The following is a 21,754-nucleotide window of genomic DNA, read 5'->3' on the forward strand; positions in this document are numbered from 1 at the left end:
CATAATCATTACAAAGTCTTTTTAAGGTAACAGTTGAAAAACTTCTAAAATTATATCACTTAGCTCTCTCCTATGGTCCTTTCTTTGTGTCCTATTTCCAATACAGCTTCCAGTGCAACTGTATTTAAAAAAAAAAAAAAAAGTACAAGTGCTGAGCTAAAGTACTACTTAATTTTGTTTCATTTAGTTTATTTACTATTTTAGCTGCTGTACTCATAAGAAGAGTTGAAGAGTTGAAATCAGCTTAAAAGTTAAGCAAAATAACAGTACCTCACAATGCTGGCGAGAAGCTTGAATTTCACATTCATATTTGTTCTTTACAGATTCTAAGCAGAGCTCTCTATAGATTCCTGCAACCAAACACAATTACTCTGATTATGTTAGCAATAAGGAGTTTCAATATCACTTCCCTACACGAATTCTGTCCTATTTTATAAGATGAATCAAGAAGAAATTGGCAAGTGAGTCTAACTTTACCTTTAAAAACTAAAAATAAAAGGCTCAGTTAAAATATATATCAAAGAAGACTAGAAAACTAAGAGTTTAAGTGCTAGAAAAAAACTACACTGCAATTTTTAGTTCTTACCCATTTTTCTAAAGAATACTCCTAAATGTTTGATAGAGAATGATTAAAATGAAAATAAAACTCTTCACCTATGAAAAACAATCTCTTGGGATTCATAAGGGAAACAGAGTCAATAAGCTCTGGTTTCTTAATCATATATACTCAAAGTAACAACTGGATACCATAACCATCAAAACCACTAGTTTTTAACTATTATTTATTTTCAGAGTCCAAAGTTTCCAAGAGGATTAAATGTAGAAACTAATATAACAAAATTTATAAACTGATATGAGGTTTGCGTGCTCCTAACAGGGCTTTACCTAGAGAATGGATGCTCAAGTGAGTTTAACTTAGAGGTACCAAGACAACAGCATAAAATAGGCACCATGGTCATGCAAACATGCCATCACAAAAATGGCAAACAAAGAGGTCTAGATGTATATGCTTAACTCTATGCCATAGTTGCCCCTAGAAATGTAATTCTGTTTCTTGTATAGAAAAGGCAAGGGACAGATATCTGGAACTATGCCATCAGCAACACATTCACACACACTACTTTTTGTACAATCAAAAAGTAAAGGAGGCTGCCGAGTAGAAAAGTGAATAATTGACTGAAGTAATATTTCCTAAACATCCACTAAGTCTCACTTAGTGCTTTTAGAATGTCCAGGAAAATTAAGGACATGTTTACTTTTAAGGGTGTGCTAAGCCAATATGCAAAGACAGCAGATTAAGCATCATGTCATCTACATACTTAATATTAAGCACTCAAGAATAAAATTTGGTTTAAGGTGGATTTAGTCCAAAAAGAACCTATTATCAACAATGCCTTAGGTATTACATAACAGGTACATGAGGATCAATTAGTGTCCCTCAAAAAGAAAACAATCAGCATCTCCAGTAATTAAATTTCAGTTTTTAGTTTGACTATGAAAAATCATTAAGTGACCTTCAAATAGATATACCCCTTGTTATGCGTGGTAGGACACAATTCTGAGGCCAGATCCCAGTTACAAACAGAAGACTGAAATTTAACCACACAAATATAGTACATCTTCATTTATTCATAGCCACAAATGAGTCACCAAACTTATCAAAATAAAAAACTCATGACTAAATTGTAGGTTTGAAGGCTAATTCCCTGTTCTTTAACATCCTGATCAAACATTTAAAAAATGTTTTTACAAATAAAAAATCCTTATCACTCTTACAGATGAAAAATACTAAGAGGACTTAAATTGAACCTTAATAGGAAATTAAACTGCGATAGAAACAGTATCTCTTAATGAAAGTATCATGGTTTCTAATTGTTTCACATGTGGAAGTACCCTCTCAACAACACTGTGAGCAATTTGAGGGCTTTTTTTCTTTTTTCAAGCCCCTACAGTAGCAGAGAAAAGCATGAGGCATTTAATAAATAACTGTGGGCTGACTGACAGTGAAATACTCTGGTCAATGTAAATACAGTTGTACTTCCATTAACAACAACCGCTCACTTGATAAACACCTTTAAAGTCTATTGAAGAGTTCATATTCTACTATATGGAAAAGATGTTTCACTTTCCTACCTGCTACCTTTGTACGAATTTGCATATTTTCTTGTAAAGTTGCCAGTGGTTCCAAATATTCTGGTGCTTTTCCAGCTATGACTTCTTGTAGTTTTGCATCCACCTGACTTAATCGTTCTTTATAAAGTCTTAACAAAGCAAAAATTAAGATATTAATTTTAAAAGCCCAACAAAGGCTAACAATTTACCACTTCTATACATTCTCTTCTTAATATCATTCATATTCTAATAGCCTACCAAATGTATTTTTGCCTTGATCTCAAGTGAAGAGAAGAACACAGTTACATTACTTGACTTTATGCACATAATCACAAAGAAATGTCTTTCTATTTTTTAGATATATCACTCTTTAATGGTTAACTTACAATACAAAAAATACAACTGAAATAACCACTTTTGGTCACTCTAGATGTTTTTGTTTTAACTGCAGAATAAATCAATTCTAAGAGACACTGAGTTTAAAAAAAAATCATTTTGAATAATTTAGATACAGGCATTACTAGCTGTCAAAAATAAATAATTCCCTGTCTCCTCTCCAAGTTTCCTGAAAAGCAGTCAGTATTACAATATTCAGCCTACTTGATTTTTAAAAGAACAAAGAGGAAGTAGAGTGATGAAGGTAAAACCAATGGCTAGAGAACTTGTGATCTGGCATACTCAGTTCTTCTAGACTGCAAATGAAGAAGCTATAACAATATGAGTTGCTCAACAGATGGGGAAGTGAAAAGTGGGGCAAGGAATCCCTGTTGCTCTATTTATGAGTCCACATACAAATACTCCTAATTTACCAGCTGTCATCCCAATACCTTTAGCTTGATTATCAAAGACAGTATGTGAGACAACTCAATGTTTATTTTTAGCAATAATCCTGCAGGACAGAACTAACTCTTTTTTAACAGGAAAATGTTTAAATTGTCATTCTTTATGAAAGGCACTTCTAACCCTGGTTTTGTGGCATTTCAAGGATATCCTAAAATTTCAAAGCAGACAAACAATTTAAGATTATTTTGTAAAATTTTTTTGGCCATTTATTACTCATCATAGGTGAAGAATATGTCATATACATCACAAGGATGGCATCTAGTAACTTCCAAAAGAAACCACTGCTTATGCTTGTAGGTGTTAGTATAAATAGCAGTTGGCTATTGAAAACATGATGCTACCTGGCTTTCATATAAAATTCCACTCTTTCCTCTTGAAAATATAAACTAATACAATTAAGGCAACTAATATTAATTGTCTATTATTGGTCATTATAATTAGCATAGAGATTTATACAATGATTCTAAAGGAATAAAGCAAATTTGAGTGTTAATACAATAACTATTCTTTTTTTTAAACAAAAAGGGAAAAATTATCTGAATTAACTGTCAAAATAATACATTATCACATCTGGGTTAAATTTTTCTAAAACTCAACATACAATGTGTAAAGTCAGAAAAGTACAACATGATACTTATAGTTTTTGAACTTATAAATACAACTTTAGGCAAAATGCTAAAAATCTGATAAAAAAGATGACTGTCCCTGAAAAACATCAAACTCATACAAAATATTGATAAGGTATCCTGAATAGGTGAACATCTTGAATGAAGAGGATATGTGAATTAACAATATTCTATTAGCTCACTTTTAAAAGAATAGATTCCTCAAAATCAGTGTAATTTCTACAGCCTTGGAATCCAAGTATAAACTCATCAAAGGCAAGGATCATGAGTCCCTCAGCAGCAACCACAATACTATTCACAGAATAGAAGCTCAATTAATGTTTGTTGGATGTTGAACACTGAAATGAATGGAAACTTGGATGGCACAAGTTCCTCTATCTTTTTAAGGAGGTGGAAGAACTCACCTTCCACCACTTTACAAACTGCAAATTGTGGATTTTCTACCTTAGGAAAGGACTGCTACTGTGCCCTGTAGTAGCAGAACAGGCAAAGCAGGATATTTATTACTATTACTATTATTTTTATTATATTACCCACCTCTTCCAAAGAGGATTTGAGACAGCTTACAGAGATACACAGTATGACAAGATAAAAATAAAAAACAAGCAATGGGGCAAGACAAAAAAATAATTATAAACCTGGTGCCAAGATTTTTCTTTTCTAAAACGTATTTCTAGATTCCAATTCCTTGAGAAAGAATCCTATTAAATAGTGGTAATGGGTCTACTTTTAACACTTTCAGAAATGAATAAAGCTGGTAGGGGGAACTGGCTGGTGGTCATAGTGAGCCATGAGAAAGTAAAAATCAAGACAATTGCCTGCCCCAAGGTGAACAAGATTAGACAAAATTACTCACTAGGCGCAAAGTTCTCCTACGTAATATATTATACTAGAGCTTTACAACAATTTTCATTTCTTGGATAACCATAAAAGGCACTTTAAAAGCTCAATAGGTATATCTTAAATAATTGTTTAAGAATTATTCATTCACGGATTACTTGTGCTAAAATACAAAAATACAAATTTGCTTCCTCTTTTCCAGAATGATCCCAAATGAACTGAATGAACTCTCCATGTTGCCCAAATAATGGATTCCTGGGGATCCAAACTATTTTCATTTCAAATTAATAATATAAATCTTTAGAATAAGAAAATATCATGTTTCCTAAAGCCAAAATTTTAAACCTCGGATTATTTTGGATTGCTTATATTAATTTGTTGCACTAGCATGGAACGTTATCTATATATTCATGTCTGATACCAATGAAAGTTAAGACCAGAAATGGCATAAATCCAGCAGGATTCATATGGTAACCACATCTGTCTTATTTAAGTCTGGCAATTCCAGATATTAAATGGGCTTTCATCTCTTCTTTGGGCCTCTCTAGGGAAGAAGTAGGAGAAAAGGAATAAGCAGCAAAATCACGAAGGATTCATAAACTGAAGAGCCAGCTTCTGAATAAGTTAAGGTGTCTATAGTCTCAGAAGTTTCTCACTTCCATTTACAATTCCTAAAATGTAGCATGTCCCATAACCTCGCCAGCAAGTTCCAAACTGAAAGCTCACCTTTAAGATTTTTTTTAATCCTCATCTGCATCTATTCTGTTCTCTCAAATCACTGGGGCCCATTCTTGCGTTACCAACTTTACATAAGAGTTCTGGCATTACAAGGAGGGGGAAAAAAATAGTATCTAATAAACACACACTACATGCCAGGCAAATGGCTGAGAATTTTACATATTGCTCATTCAATCTTTACAGTAGATAATAAAGAATCTCTTATCATACCTTTGAAATCTGTCAAGAAAGCCTGGATTCAGAGCCTATGCTCTTTCTATTCCACTACAGTTCCTCCAAAGTAATGTGCCTTAGTGGAAGGGACACCATAGCACTTTCTGCACTAGGAGGCAGAAAGCCTGGCTTAATTTATCACTTTCTGAAGAACGATGAACAAATCACTTAACCTCTCTGACCATCAATCTTCTCACGTGTAAATTAGAGATAAGACTATCTCCCAACCTTACAGAGAAGCAAACTAAATAATGCATGTGAAAACACATAATGTATATATTACCCAATGTTAAGATATAAACAAAAATCACTATGCCATCTTTGGGAAATATCTCTCTTATTCTCACAATTTTAAAATGCTATCTTTATCCAATTATTTAACAAAGGAATGAATGAAGCAGATTAAAATCAAGGGTGCAACAACCCAGGAAAACATTTTCTTTACCAACCCCACATAAAAATCTTATTATATCCCCCCAAAAAACAGCCTCAAAACCCTTGATTAGTTAATGAGGTCTTCAGCAGGCAAACAACAGTCGAAGCCTTTTTCAGATCAGTTGGTCCCATAAAATACGAAAAGGAAAATAGTCTAGAGTGAATATAATTTCTCTCATGCTAGTGTACACGTGACAAGGTTGAGATTCGGTGACAATGACCTTCTAAAGTCACTACTTACTGATCCTTGAGATCGGTAAACTGTTTTTCAAGATTGGACATTTCATCTAAACATTCCATTCTTCTTCTTTCACAGTCTTCATCATCCATTTCTGTTAGTAAAAGGCAAATATCAAAGATAAAATTAATTTTATGTTCCAAATATATCTGAATGTTAACTCAAATGGTAAAAAAAAAAAGAAAAAACTGAAATATGAAGTTAGATATGCAAGGCCTATATTCAGCCTTAAAATACATATTTACCAAAAATAATTTCCACTTTAGATTTTAACCTAAAATACAGATGAATTAAAACTATAACAGTCTCTAGACCTTCTTATTTTTATTCATTTTTAAATCATTTTAAAGGGCTGACATTAAAGTGTGACTATGAAGTAATTAACCCACTTTTGGTCTGTTTTCCACCAAATCACGAAAACTTAAGCACCAAGATGTTTATGTCCTTTAAAGGTTAATATTGCTCAAAAACACTTACGGAATTCTTCTTTCAGCACTGCTCACATAGATGATTTGCCAGTCAAATAAAAAAGAAGACTAATCTCATTATGTTTACCACAGAATATCTTGGTCTCCTACTCTTATATTCCCATTGATCCCTCTCCCCAAATTACTGTCAGTCAGTGAGAAAGAGGAAAATGAGAAAAACAAGCAAACTTTTCAAGGAAAGCAACTGTTAGTTACCAGCTCTGTCCTATATTTCATATTTTCTATTTTTACATCACATACAGTTGACAACATCAGAATAACTGAAGCTCAAAATGATGTGCATATTGATCATCATCAAATAAAGGTCAAACTATGAGAAAGAGTTAAATTATATTCAGTTATCTGTGAATAGTGAGGAAGCATACAATTTTTTTTTAACTTTTCTGAAACAGATTAAAATTATTTCTGGCTCCTAATAGCTTATTCCTTGGCTATTTAAACGTGGTCCCTCAAGATGACTCACTCCCCAATATCTCTGGATAGTTTTTCTGTAGCCTTAGGACTGGCCCAGTGCCAAGGCTAGAGAAGAATAAAACTGTGGAAGTTTAACATGCAAGACATATGGTAGAAAAGAAATGCTTTCACAACATGCAAAACTGCAAAATTGATTTAAATAATTTCTTTGCACTTAAAAAATTTGACTTGTAGTTCAAATTATTATTACATTTTTCACAAATTAAGTTGTTCATTACTTTCTGGGATAGAATAAAAAACAGTGAAAAATCACAAGGGTCAACATAAAAATTAGAGAGGCAGAATTTTAGTAAATAGATGTCATTTTGTGAGATCCTAGCTCCCATAAAAATTAAAATTAAAAAAAAAAACAAAGAACACTTGAAGATAAAATGTGTTACAGATCTAGGAAATGTATTCACATATAGTATAGACGTTCTTTCTCTGTATTCCTCACTTTTGAAATCTCACCTATTTTCATGACTAGGCAGATGACTTCCAAATTATGCTTCCCATACCAGGCAGGTCCCAACGCCACATTTCCACCTGTCAGTTGGGCACTCTGACTTAAATATACCATCAGGACCTCAAAAACAACATGTCTGTAATACTCTATCTTCCACCTTCATCTCAAATCTTTTACTTTTCTATTTCTGTTCATGCTACCACCATTCTCCTTGTATCTGGGTTTTTCTTCTTACCTTGACTCTTAAAACTTGTAGTCATCAATCCCACTTTCTGCTTTTTTTGAAATCTTTCACATCTATATCTTTTCCTTTTCTAGCTCAAATCCTTCTCCCAACCAAACTGGTTTTCTCACTTTTTTGAATAAGCCTTAAGCTCTGGCCTTTGCACTTTTTCTTATATTCCTCCTTCTATAGCAGGGGTCCCCAACCCTCGGGCCATAGACTGGTACCACATTAGGAACCGGTCCCCACAGCAGGAGGTGAGCAGTGAGCAAGCAAAACTTCATCTGTATTTACAACCCCTCCCCATCACTCGCATTACCGCCTGAGCTCCACCTCCTGTCAGATCAGCGGCAGCATTAGATTCTCATAGGAGCTCGAACCCTACTGTGAACTGCGCATGCAAGGGATCTAGGTTGCGTGCTCCTTATGAGAATCTAATGCCTGATGATCTGAGGTGGAGCTGAGGCGGTGATGCTAGCGCTGGGGAGCGGCTGCGAATACAGATTATCATTAGCAGATAAGTTTGCACAGAGACCATAATAAATCAATTGCTTGCAGACTCATATCAAAACCCTGTCAGTGGGACTTCCCTGGTGGCACAGTGGTTAAGAACCCACCTGTCAATGCAGGGGACATGGACTCTATCCCTGGTCCAGGAAGATCCCACATGCTGCAGAGCAACTAAGCCCATGCGCCACAACTACTGAGCCTGCACGCCACAACTACTGAGCCCACACACCGCAACTACTGAAGCCCGCGTGCTCTAGGGCCCGCATGCCACAACTACTGAGCCTGAGTGCTGCAACTACTGAAGCCCGCACGCCTGGAGCCCATGCTCAGCAACAAGAGAAGCCACCGCAATAAGAAGCCCGTGCACTGCAATGAAGAATAGCCCCCATTTGCCGCAACTAGAGAAAGCCTGCGTGCAGCAACGAAGACCCAACACAGCCAAAAAATAAGTAAAATTTAAAAATTTTTTTTAAAAAACCCTATCAGTGAGTGGCAAGTGACAATTAAGCTGCATCTGATGGCAGGCTTTATAGTGGCAAGTGAGTTGATGTACTTCAATTGTACAGCTGCATCTTGTGGCAGGCTTTAAGTCAGAATCCGACACTTATTTTAGTCCGTGCATGGCCCACCCATTATTTTATTTACCACTTCCGTCCGTGCCTCTTTCCCGCACTGTGCACTTGTCTCAGTCACAGTTTTGGTATGCCCACAAGCTAACCTTAGCCAAAGTGAGTAAAAACAAATATCGCTGGAGAGCTTCTTTGAAAAGGGGGAAAGACCCAATGATGAGACAGCAGAAGACTCTAAGACTACCAACAAAAAGAAAGCTGGGTTTAAAAAAAATACCAAGAGTCCTACTTAAATTACAGGTTCGTTGCAACAGGTGATTCACATTTTCCAAGCCCACTTTGTATAATATGTGGCGACCGGCTATCCAACGAAGCCATAAAACCTTCAAAACTGCTTCGCCACATGGACACCAAGCACCCTGCATTAAAAGACAAGCCTTTGGAGTTTTTCAAAAGAAAAAAACGTGAACACAAAGAACAGAAGCAATTACTTACTGAAGGCCACCACTTCATCAAATGTGCCTGCACTGAAAGCATCATTCTTAGTGGCTAAACGCATTGCTAAAGCTAAGAAGCCTTTTACTATTGGTGAAGAGTTGATCTTGCCTGCTGCTAAGGACGTTTGTCGTGAACTTTTAGGAGAGGATGCAGTTCAAAAGGTGGCATGTGTTCCTCTTTCAGCTAGCACCATAACTAGATGAATTGATGAAATAGCACAGGATATCAAGGCACAATTGTTAGAGAGGATTAATGAGTCACGGTGGTACACAATCCAGGTTGATGAATCTACCAATATTGACAACAGGGCAACAATGCGTGTTTTTGTGCGATATATTTTTCAGGAGGATGTGCATGAGGGTATGTTATGTGCACTTTTGTTGCCAACCAACACCACAGCTGCAGCACTATTCAAGTTTTTGAATGATTACATAACAGGAAAACTGAATTGGTCATTTTGTGCCAGTATACACATGGACGGAGCGGCCGCCATGACTGGACGGCTTTCTGGTTTCACTACTCGGGTCAAAGAGGTCGCTTCTGAATGTGAGTCTACGCACTGTGTCATCCATAGAGAAATGCTGACTAGCCAAAAAATGTCACCTGAACTAAACAACATTTTTCAGGATATGATTAAAATTATCAACCACATTAAAGTACATGTCCTTAACTCATGTCTGTTCACTCAGCTCTGTGAGGAGATGGACACACGTCTTCTCTTATACACAGAAGTGAGATGGCTTTCTAAAGGTAGATCACTGGCCAGAGTTTTTGAGTTATGAGAGCCGCTCCAGAGATTTCTTTAATCAAAACATTCACCAATGGCAGCACATTTCAGTGACACAGAATGGATCACAAAACTTACTTACTTGTGTGACATATTCAACCTGCTCAACAAACTCAATCTGTCACTTCAGGGGAGAACGACAACTGTGTTCAAGTTGGCAGATAAAGTGGCTGCATTCAAAGCCAAACTGGAATTATGGGGGCGACGAGTGAACAATGGGATTTCTGACATGTTTCAAACATTAGCAGAGATTTTGAAAGAGACTGAACCAGGGCCTTCTTTCTCCCAGCTGGTGCATGATCACCTATCTCAGCTTTCTAAAGAGTTGAGCATTACTTCCCAACCACAAAAGACCCCCAAACTGGGAAGAAATGGATCCGCGACCCATTTGTGAATAAGCCAGGTGAAATCGACTTTGTCCATGCTAGAAGAGGATCAACTGCTTGAGATCGCAAATGACGGTGGCCTTAAAAGTATGTTTGAGACAACTTCAAATCTCCATACAGTCTGGATTAAAGTCAAGGCGGAATATCCTGAAATTGCCACAAAAGCACTGAAAAGCCTGCTTCCATTTCCAACATCCTATCTTCATGAAGCAGGGTTTTCTGCAGTGACAGAAGCCAAAACGAGATCACAGAGTAGACTGGACATAAGCAACACACTTCTGGTGTCACTGTCTCCCATCACCACCAGATGGGACCATCTAGTTGCAGGAAAACAAGCTCAGGGCTCCCAGTGACTCTGCATTATGGTGAGTTGCATAATTATTTCACTGTATGTTACAATGTAATAATAATAGAAATAAAGTGCACAATAAATGTAATGCGCTTGAATCATCCCTAAACCATCCCCCCCTCCCCGGTCCGTGGAAAAATTATCTTCCACGAAACTAGTCCCTGGTTCCAAAAAGGTTGGGGACCGCTGTTCTATACAAACACCTGAACATTACCACTCCAATCCAAATTCTACCCATTCTTCGAGGTAATTTAGTTAACCCCACCTTCTTCATCTAGCCTTTGCTGACCACCCTATACTGAAAAGATTTCCTCTGCTCAATTCCTACAGTATTGTTTATAGTTAAGCATTTGTTTGGCAATTTAATCAAGTGGTGACCTATGACAGCTCTTTAATTGCAGTTAGATTATAACTATTTATAGCTCACAATGAGTAGAACCCAGTACTGCACAAGGAAGTCACTCAGAAATAATTATTTTGGGGTGGTTGATTTATTGACTGAAATTACATACTTCCATGGAGGTTTCCTTTGAAAGGGAAACCTGAAAAGAGGGTGTCAGAGTGCTGACAGACTGTCATCAACCTGTCATCAATCCTTGCTTCACATGGCCAAAATCAAGACAAGACAAAGAAATACGTCTCATCTTCATCATATGGATAAAAGGAAAAGAATCCAGGTAATCACAAATTCCATTTTTTAAAAAATAACCATTACTAAAAGTTTGCAAAAATTCACTTGTGGTGTTAACCTGCCCTCCTCTACCTCACCCCACCTCCCCCCCCAAAACCCGAAAAAACAAAAAACAAACCTAAAATAGCCCAAAGTTAGAAAAGATTGCAAGAAAGAAAGGATTTGGAGAATTTTAAAGTTGCCAAAAATCAGCCAATTTATAAGCATATGAAGATCCCCAACCACCCCTGATGTTAGGCTCTTCTTAGTCTTGACAAGTGCAGAGAGATGCTGTAAACGGTCCAGCTCCCACGTCAGCCCCTCGAAAGAGCACTAATATCAAGTGCTGACTGACACGCTGACTTGGAAGCTGAGATTAATAAATTCTAAACCAGCCAAGAGCCAATACAAATCTACCCTCGGCTCCGACAACCCACCCACGTTGACAAGTAAGGGTTGCAAAGGTGCAAAATAAGAAGTCGGTGGTCTGGGGAGAGGAGGCATTTGCAGGGTCTCCCAGACAAGATGCGGCACATTCCTCGCTCCGGATAGCCCCGGGCACTACCCGGAGGTCCCAAGGGCGGGGCGGACCGCGAGCAGGACCGCGCAGCGTACGGGAGCTGGGCGAGTCCAGGCCCGCGCCCTGCCCCGCCCCGCCCCGCCAACCGGGACCCGCCAGGAGCCGGGCAGCGCCCAGCGAACAGTCCGGGTGCCACGGAGAGCTGGGAGCCAGTCTCCGCCCCTTCCCTCTCTCCCCTCCCCGCTCTCCCAGCAGGACGCAGCTGCCCGGCGTGTGGAGAGCGGCCTGTCGCTAGCCTGGCGCGAGGACTCGGGGTCCCAGCCCGCTGGGTCGCGTACCTGAGCTATCTCCATCCTCGGAGACCGACGAGCTCTCGGTGTCCTCGTCCTCGGAGCTGCTCCCCTCGTTTTCGGCGTAGTCCACCTCCATCTCATCGTGATGGTTCGTCTCCTTCTTATCCCCTCGGGAATGGACTGGCATTTTCCAGCCGCGCCGTCGCTTCCCACTCCCGGCGCCCAGCCCGGCCACCGCCGCTTCAGTGAAGGGCGCGCCGAACGCCCCGACCCACCCGGCGGCCGAGCTTTTGCTGAACCCCCTCGGCTCCTCCCCGCCCCCGCCGGAGCCTCACAACCTAACCCACAGGGTTTGCGGTGGGAGCTCTGCCATTGGTGGAGGCAGTCCTCCGAGCCTGGGGCTGGGGCTTGTCCTGCTCGGATCCGGTTGGTTGCCGGTAATTACGGCGCGGCCTCGCGGTATGTGTCGGGAGTTGTAGTCCTTACTGCTCAGACCTGCAGGGGCCGCCGGCTTCCAAGCTTCAACAGTCCTGATCACTTCTCCCCTCTGGACTTCAAGTCCCACAAGGCACGAAAGCTGCCAGAGTCGATCGCAGTTTATAAACTAAACAGAAACAGATTGTGAGAATTTGGTCTGTATTTATTCTTTTCCCGCCAAGTAATTGTCTGAGCTCCCAGGCCATCCAAGATGTTTCTGTCAGACGAAAAGGTCTTTTGCCTGAGGTTTTTTCCTCCTCTTTGAGGATACGGGAACTGGAGAAATGTCTCTTTACCTAAGCACTTTTATTACCACTAATAAACTATTATTTAATTAATTTCTGCAGGCAACTTGCACTTTCTATGTTGCACAAAAGTCTTTAAATTGTTCTTGAAACTTTTGCAATCCATAATATGGAAGGAAAGGAAGTTTTATCTTGGCACTTTTCTCTAGTATGTTTTGCATTATTTTTTACCATTTGCAGCCTGAAAATGCGACCAATCTTAACTTCAGTTTTCAAAGAAAAATACATATTTGACTTAATGAAATGTTATATTTTCTCAATGGTAGGGATGGTAGACAAGGAAAACTCATTAAATATAATCATAATAACATACTAATTGACCACTTTTACTCTGTATCAGGTACCCTGGTAAGTTCTTTAAATGAGTTATATTGAGTTAAATTCTCAATTTAATAGCCCTGAGATAGGTGCTATTATTATACCCATTTTACAGATGAGGAAACTTTACTTGCAGACAAACCTAAAAGTGGTATTTTATCAATTATAAAGACAGGGCTTCTTCCTGAAGTGGCAATTTGCTATTGAAAGAGATTTCATAGAATATTGTGGGTTGTACAGCATTTCTCAAACACAAGGCCCAAAGACATTTGACAGAGAATGGTAAGAGTATCCAAGCATAAATGCATTAAAGTTAGATTTGGAATTTAATGACAGAAAACATTTCAAGGGCTATCCATCTCTTGGCTTAAATCCAAATTACGGGGCTTTTATTATCTAGTATCAGCCTACTTGTCAGCTTACTCTTCTTACTGTAGTCTCCAAAACTGCACTCCTCAATTGATAAACACACAAATTGTTTCCCATTTCAATGTTTTTGCATATCCTATTCTCTCTGCAACCCTCTTCCACTCCTTTTTTTCAAAGCCACTTTCTTGACAACATTCATCACCAGCAGCACCTCCACCATTCAGTACACACTCCTGTTCCTTCAGGCTGCTACTATACTTTCTACTTTGCAACTTTGTACTTGTTTCTGTCACACTGTATTGTGAATTGTTTAGCAGATGCATCTCACCTATTGGATTGTGAATTCCTTGAGAACAGGGACTGTCTTAGTCTGGGATGCAATTTCAGAGGCAAGCATGTGAGTACATGCACGTACATTATGTGAGTGGTGTGGACTAAAGCGGGGCAGCTGCTTTTAGCTCCAGCCAATCGTTGCTACATCAGAATTCTGGCCTAGATGTCAGACCTTCCAGTTTTCAAGAGAAACTGGAAATTTAGATCTCTGTGAAATAACCAGATTTGTAAACATTATCTCAAGTGCATTTTTTTTTTTTTGCTGTTGTTTTGGTTTGGTTTGGTTTATTAAACTCCAGACCAAACAAAAACAGCTGTGGGTAAAATCCCTGGCCTCTGTTAATCTCTGTGATATCAGCAGCTAGCAGAGTATGTGCTAAATAGTAACAGTCGCTTAGATTTCTGGTCACTTTATGTGCCAAGCACTGTTACCTGCTTTAAGTACATTAATTCATTTAATCCTTGTAACAACTCTATGAAGTAGATATAATTGTGCCTTCCATTTTGTAGATGTGGAAACTGAAGCTCAGAGCAGTTAGGTTACTTGGCCAAGGCCACACAGCTAATAAATAGCAGATTTAAGATTTGAATTTGAGTAGTCTGACATCAGAGCCTGCACTCAACTACCAGTATACAGTGCCCCTGTAACAGGTGCTTTCTCTGTTTCTGCTGTTTAAAGAAAAACAGAAGGAAGTTGGAGACGAGGCATAGATTCTAGCCCTGGTTCTGCTAGTAATCAGACAATTCAATTTGGCAAATCACACAATCTCTGGTCAGTTGTAAAATGAGAAGTTTGTATTAACATTATCTTTAAGTTCTCTTCCGGGGCTTCCCTGGTGGCGCAGTGGTTAAGAATCCGCCTGCCAATGCAGGGGACACAAGTTCTAGCCATGGTCCTGGAAGATCCCACATGCCATGGAGCAACTAAGCCTGTGTGCCACAACTACTGAGCCCACACGCCACAACTACTGAAGCCCACCTGCTCTAGGGCCTGCATGCCGCAACTACTGAGCCTGCAAGCCACAACTACTGAAGCCCGCATGCCACAACTACTGAAGACGGCGCGCCTAGAGCCCATGCTCCACAACAAGAGAAGCCACCACAATGAGAAGCCCGCACACCACAACAAAGAGTAACCCCCGCTCGCCTCAACTAAAGAAAGCCCGCATGCAGCAACAAAGACCCAATGCAGCCATAAATAAATAAATAAATAAATAAATAAATAAATAAAATAAGTTATCTTCCAGCTCTAAAATTCCTGTCATCATTATATTTATGTTTAAGGCAGACAAAATAATGGAAGATTATACAATTAGAGTTGCATGATGGTGTTTTGCTTAAAAGGATAATTTCTCTCTCCTCTCCCCAAACAGATTTTAGAAAAGATGCCTAGGGAGTGTAAGAGGAACCATAAGGGGAAAAAAATGAATAAGGCTGGAAAAGAATATTGTCAATTTAGAAAGTACAAATTAATGTGAAGAAAACCATGAACACAGAATGAAGTTTCCTCAATCGAGGCATATTAATAGATAGGAATGATGCCTTCCATTTATGTAGCACTTTACATTTCATGTAGGGCTTACACAATCATTAGATACATTTTAAATCTCACTTTTCATTAATCCATTCATACGCACTCATTTATCGAAAGCCTTCTAAAACTCATGGACGGTCATCAGCAAAATCTATTATATCATCACCTTCTTCTCTGAAATGTTCCCTTAACTTTCTTGTTCTAAAGGGAACATGGCTCTCCCCTAGGACTCTGCTTCCTTTGCACCCCTACTCCCACTGAGCCTTGTCATGGAGTAGGTATGCTCCATGTCCCCCTTGTTCCTTCTAGATGATCATTCCCCCCCAAAGACCCCCAGTTTGTCATCAGCATTTACCACATAGTATCTCTACTTGTGGCTGTCATGTACATACCGCCCAGACTCACTCCCCCTCATTTTTTGAAGATTTTAGCTCTTGGTTCATTCTCTCCCACGGTATGCCTATCATAATCCTTGGCATTTCAGTATTCATGTAAATAATCCTATACCACTCCATTTCCTACTTGGTTTGCTCTGGTACAGAGTAGAGATAAAATAATTCTGGCTTTTTCTTTCTAGTGTTCCTCCCATACCTTCTTTGGGGTAATGTTTTTTCAATCTGTCTTATTAAATATTTTAATATTACATGATAATTTAAACACATAGAAAGGTATTCAGATAATTATATATATATAACACAGTATTGCTCTCTAAGCTTTGTCAAATCTTAGAATTTTACCACATTTGCTCCAGACCCCTCTTCAGTCCCAGTTTTCTCCTTCCCTCTCCAGAGTAACCATTATTCTGACTTCAGTGTTTTTGATTGCCATGCATGTGTACGTACCATTTTTGTATATTATGTATCCATAAATAATAGAAAGGATTGTGTAACATGTTTTAAAGTGGTCTCATACACTACATATCACGCTACAACTTCCTTTTTCCTCAACAGTTTTTTAATATGTATTTATTTATTTATTTGGCTGCACTGGGTCTTAGTTGCAGCACACGGGATCTTTAGTTGCGGCATGCAGGATCTAGTTCCCTGACCAGGGGTCGAATCCAGGTCCCCTGCGTTGGGAGTGCGGAGTCTTAACCACTGGACCACCAGTCCCTCAGCAATGTTTCTGAGATGTATCTATTATGATACAGGTAGCTCTAACCCAGTTATTTTAACCTGCTCTAAGGTAGTTCCTTGAGTACATATATTCCATTGAATGAATATTAAAAACTTTACTCACTTACCTGTTAATGGACAGTTAGGTTACTTCCAATTTTTTCATTATTAAAAGCAGTTGCCTCAATGAATATTCTTGTATTTATCTTTTGGGGCATGTGTGTGAGGATTTCTCTAGGTCAGTGGTCTCCAAAGTGGGGCATGTGAATCCAGGGAGTATATCCTAAGGAACAGGAAGAAAAGATTAAAATTTCTGTGTATATAATTTTCAATTTCCTCTTTGTCTGGAATAAAGTAGATATAGGAAGGAAGCTATACGCCCATTTTTTTACTCTGATTTACACTCATTATATTCCTTGTGCTTGCTTGTTTTTAATCAGCAGATCCTACCCCTAAAGGGATGCAAACTTAATTCCAACCACTACCACGTGGTGGAGCTGAGACATCAGCTATACATCCACAAACCTTGCTGCTGATTGACCCAGGCCAGATGCTGATAACTTGAAAAACAAACGCAGGAGACCAGAGGCAGCGACTAATGGCTAATATTCAAATCAGCGTAAACATTTTAATCATTCAAACTAAATCTAGGTCTTTAGAGATCTACATTGACAACTAAATGAGACCAATTTATTATCAATGATATGAGACCATGATTTCAATTGCTTAAGAATGAAACCATCTAAAGGTGCTTGAAATAGCCTGTTGACTGGTACAGGGCCCAACCTTGTATTAATTGTCTATTTGCAGAAATTAGTTCTTGGATTAGTTCAACTATAAATTTGATAACATTCCTATTAGCATATTTATATTATTATTATTATTATTATTCCACTATCTCATAGCTCAAATTATCATGTGCTTTTCTGTAGTCAATATCTGATTTTTTTTTTTTTTTTAGTAGAGAAATTTTCCTTTTCTCTTAAGATTTTTCTCAAGGGCAAGTATTTTATATGCAGTTTTATTTTTAATGTGTATTTTTCCTCTTCAGATAATTTTTCTGTATAGTTAAAGTGGGTATCTTTTAGCCTCCTCAGTATCTATCCCCTTTTTGAAGCAATAGTTCCTTGATTTTCCCTTCGAGAGCCCCCTCTGCTCCATTCATCCCATATGGTTCAGGTGACCAATCAGAATATTATATTCTCCTGGTTCAGGGATGGACATGTGGACCAACCTAGGCCATGATGGGCATTGCCAGAACTTTTATTGGCTCTATCAGGAAGAAGTTTCCGTCTTTTGAAATTAAAAGTTCTATTAAGCCTATGAGCCTAGCTTTACTAGGGCCATTTCTCCCTCCATATATGACTGGGGGAAACAGGGAGGCAGGCATGGGAACCAACAGAAAGGAAAAGCAAAGCTAAAATAGAAGATTCCTGATGACATTATTTAAGCACCTGCATCCACGTGTGGTCAATGTTAATCCTTAGACTTTCAGTTACATGAACCAATGAATTCCTTTTCTTTGTGGAGTCTTAACCACTGGACCTCCAGGGAAGTCCCTGAATTCCTCTTCTTATTGAAGCGGTGTTGATTGGTTATTTGTTACTTTTCGGTTGAAAGAGTTCTGACTACAACAGACAGTTAATTTTCTTTTCTTTAAAATGTGTGTGTTTTTTAAATGGAAGCAGTGAATGAAATATTTTTAAATCTCCCGTCATAATTTCTTATCTATTCTTGTCAAAAGTCCCCTCTCATATTCACTTCTATATTAACTATAATATTTATTGAATATATATATGTCAGGTACTGTGGTTTCAAGAGATTCATCGATGAACAAAACAGATACAGCCTCTGCTTGCACAGAGCTTAGAGAAAAGTAAAGAGATAAATATTAAAAAGTTAACTATACAAATTAAGGTATGCTCTCTGCTGGTGTTATGAGAGTATAACACAGAGACCTGTGGCAGTGGGTGTCAGGTAAGACCTCTCCAAAGTAGTAATATTTCAGCTAATACCTGAGAGATAGGTTGGAATTAGCCCATCTAGAAGGAAGGGAAGGGGGAATATTATAAACTGAGGGAACGGCATATGTAAAAGTCCTGATGTAGAAAAGAGCTTTCTCATGTTCATGTTTGAGGAATTAAGAGATCACTATGGACAGTCAGCATTTAAGGGTGAAAGGGGTACAAAGTGAGGTTGGTAAGTTAGGGAAAGGTCACATCTCACAGGGCCTGGTAGATTACAGTAAGGATATATGATTTTTATTTATTTTTTGATCCTAAATGCAGTGGGTTGCCCTTAGGAAGTTTATAGGACAGGATTATACGATTAGACTAGTGGTAAGATTACATTAATTTAAGATCAGATCTTTAGAAAAAAAAGATTAGACTAGTGGTAAGATTACATTAATTTAAGATCAGATCACTGGTTATTGGAAAATGGACTGGATAGGAACAAGGGAAAGGAATAAGTCAATCAGATGTTGAGGTAAGATAATGGTGGCTTGGACAGGAGTAGAGGCTGTGTGGAGAAAAGAAATGGACAAATTTGAGATAGTGGGAGATAAAAATCAACAAAACTTAATAATGGATTAAATATGGGGCATGAGAAAGAGGATATACAACATAGTTTACTTAACTCCCTTCTCTTTGAATTTGATTTATTTCCTTATGCTAATAAATAATGTCAGCAGCCTTTGCGTCGACAAATCTCATGAAAAATATATTTCACTCAAGAAGTTCTATACTCACTGTATATTATTTTCAGCGCTCTGTCCTTAACCAATCATAAAATTTCTTCCAGTGCTTCTTTTTTTTCTTCCAGTTTCATTGAGATATACTTGACAGCACTGCAAATGTTTAAGGTATACATCATAATGATTTGATTTACAAGAAGTGATGATCACAATAAGTTTAGGGAACATCCATCATCTCATATAGGTATAAAATTAAAGAAATAGAAAAATATATTTTTCCTTGCGATGAGAACTCTTTAGAATTTACACTCAACTTTCACACATAACATACAGCAGTGTTAATTATATTTATCGTGTTGTGTATTACATTCCTAGTTCTTCTAATGCTTCTTGACTTGTGTGTGAATGTTACCTGTTTTCTCTAAAAATTCAATCATAATCTGTGAAATTAAACGGAAAGAAATTACAAAATGTATCGACATTGGAACCGATGATGCAAAAGCAATGATAGGTAAAATGGTTGGCACAATAGCATGAAGGCAGTGGTACCAAACCATACTAATATTCATTGTATTCTTCATTGCCAGTTTCACTTACGAATGTCCTTGATGAAGCAGGAAAAATTACTCTTTATGAGATCCCAAGCACTGAGTACATCTTTTTAATATTTTCTGTGGCAAAACCTACATACTGAAGTACAATGGTGGTCTTCAGGAAAAGCACTTGTGCAATTGAGTTGTGAGCTAACCTAGCAACTTGATTCAAGGAATGGCATTTTTACTTGAAAGAGCTGACAGACTATAGTTATTCAGACTTGGTTATTTGGCAAATATTTTCACAAAAAATCAAATAAACAAAGTAAGCCTGTCACTTTTAGTAAAACAAGTGACAGTATTTGTTACCAAAGATAAAACTCAAGCTTCCAAATGATAATTACGAATTTGGAAAACTTTTATTCACCATAGTGTCATGACAACTTTTTAATACTTAAAGGATTTTCTGATGTATATGCTTTTTAAAATACTTATATTGTTTAATGAAATGTATTAACATTTGGAATATCTGTATATCAGTGAACAATTATTTTCCAAATGGCAAATGTATAATGTTACAAAATTATGCATGGGTAAAAGATCCATTTAAAGTGCAAGATTTTAATGTAAAGAATACAAAAAGTTTACCGATATGCTTTCATAATCCACATTACAACTAATCTTTAAGAAAGTACCAATCGTTGAGTTTTAGTTTAGGTTAGTTTTAGCATAGTGACCACAATTATCTGAAAAAAAATATTAAAATATTCCCCTTTTTGGGACTTCCCTGGTGGTCCAGCGGTTAAGACTCCGCACTCCCGATGCAGGGGGCCCGGGTTTGATCCCTGGTCCAGGAACTAGATCCTGCATGCCGCGACTAAAAAAAAGAAAAAAGATCCCGCATGCCGCAATGAAGATCCCGCGTGCCACAACTAAGACCCTGAGCAGCCAAATAAATAAATAAATGAATAAGAGTGCAATAGAGTTTAAAAAAAAAAAAAATCCCCTTTCTCCACTGTAAAGTTACTCCCCCTGCCCCTTCCATACTGTACTCTTTGGAAGAAACTCGTTACGTGCAGACCACACCTAAGAAGTGGGGAGTTATTCTCCGTCTCCTTGGGTATCTACATAAATTCTTTGGAATTCTTTTTGCATGGGAGATTTGTCTCTTCTCCCTCATTTATTTTTTATTCAGTCATTATTTATATCAGTATGGACTCATGGATGTTTATTTTATATTTTGTGTTATAATCTAATACTACTTTATTTATTTTGTTGTTCACATTGTCTCAACTTTGACCATTTGGTGCTCTTTCAGTTGATGTACTCCTATAATCTGTGCGTGTGTGTGTATATGTGTGTGTGTGTAGCATTTCCTTATTTCTGTCACTACAAAATGTTCCAGGCTCATCTTGTATATGAGACCTAGAATCAGCTCCAGGCCTAGAACCAGACAGTATTCCAAAGAGCCTTGTTTCTTTTTTTTTTTTTTTTAATTGGAAAATGGTATTAAAAAACCAACATCTGGGTGTTAGGTGTGCTTGCTGCTACTAGGGTGTCATTGCTTCTAAGCCCTCTCAGCTGATGAGCAAGGAAATATAAATGTGTTTACTAATCCATCTATATTCCTGTCTATAAATATTTATATATGTAACTATCTGTATCTATTTTTTTTTTATTTTTATTTATTTATTTATTTATTTATTTATTTTTGGCTGTGTTGGGTCTTCGTTTCTGTGCGAGGGCTTTCTCTAGTTGTGGCAAGTGGGGGCCACTCTTCATCACGGTGCACAGGCCTCTCATTATCGCGGCCTCTCT

The 21,754-nt window shown here is 38.0% G+C and overlaps 1 protein-coding gene across 2 annotated transcripts in view; it reads right to left on the reverse strand.

Moving 5' to 3' along the window:
- Positions 1-21,754, reverse strand: part of BRMS1L (BRMS1 like transcriptional repressor) — a 53,987-nt gene that overhangs the window by 26,571 nt on the left and 5,662 nt on the right. Inside the window, exons 2-5 of one of the 2 annotated variants that reach the window (XM_082452217.1) lie at positions 12,303-21,594; positions 6,049-6,139; positions 2,134-2,261; positions 271-350 (exon numbers count right to left, since the gene is read on the reverse strand). In XM_082452217.1, coding sequence (XP_082308343.1) covers positions 271-350; positions 2,134-2,261; positions 6,049-6,139; positions 12,303-12,444 — 441 coding nt within the window. In that variant the 5' untranslated portion in view covers positions 12,445-21,594. Of the gene's footprint in view, positions 1-270; positions 351-2,133; positions 2,262-6,048; positions 6,140-12,302; positions 21,595-21,754 lie in introns of those variants that run through there. The other variant, XM_082452218.1, reaches the window with a different exon arrangement.

This window comes from Balaenoptera physalus (assembly GCF_965194825.1).
Source record: "Balaenoptera physalus genome assembly, chromosome: 2".
Classification (NCBI taxonomy): Eukaryota; Metazoa; Chordata; class Mammalia; order Artiodactyla; family Balaenopteridae; genus Balaenoptera; species Balaenoptera physalus.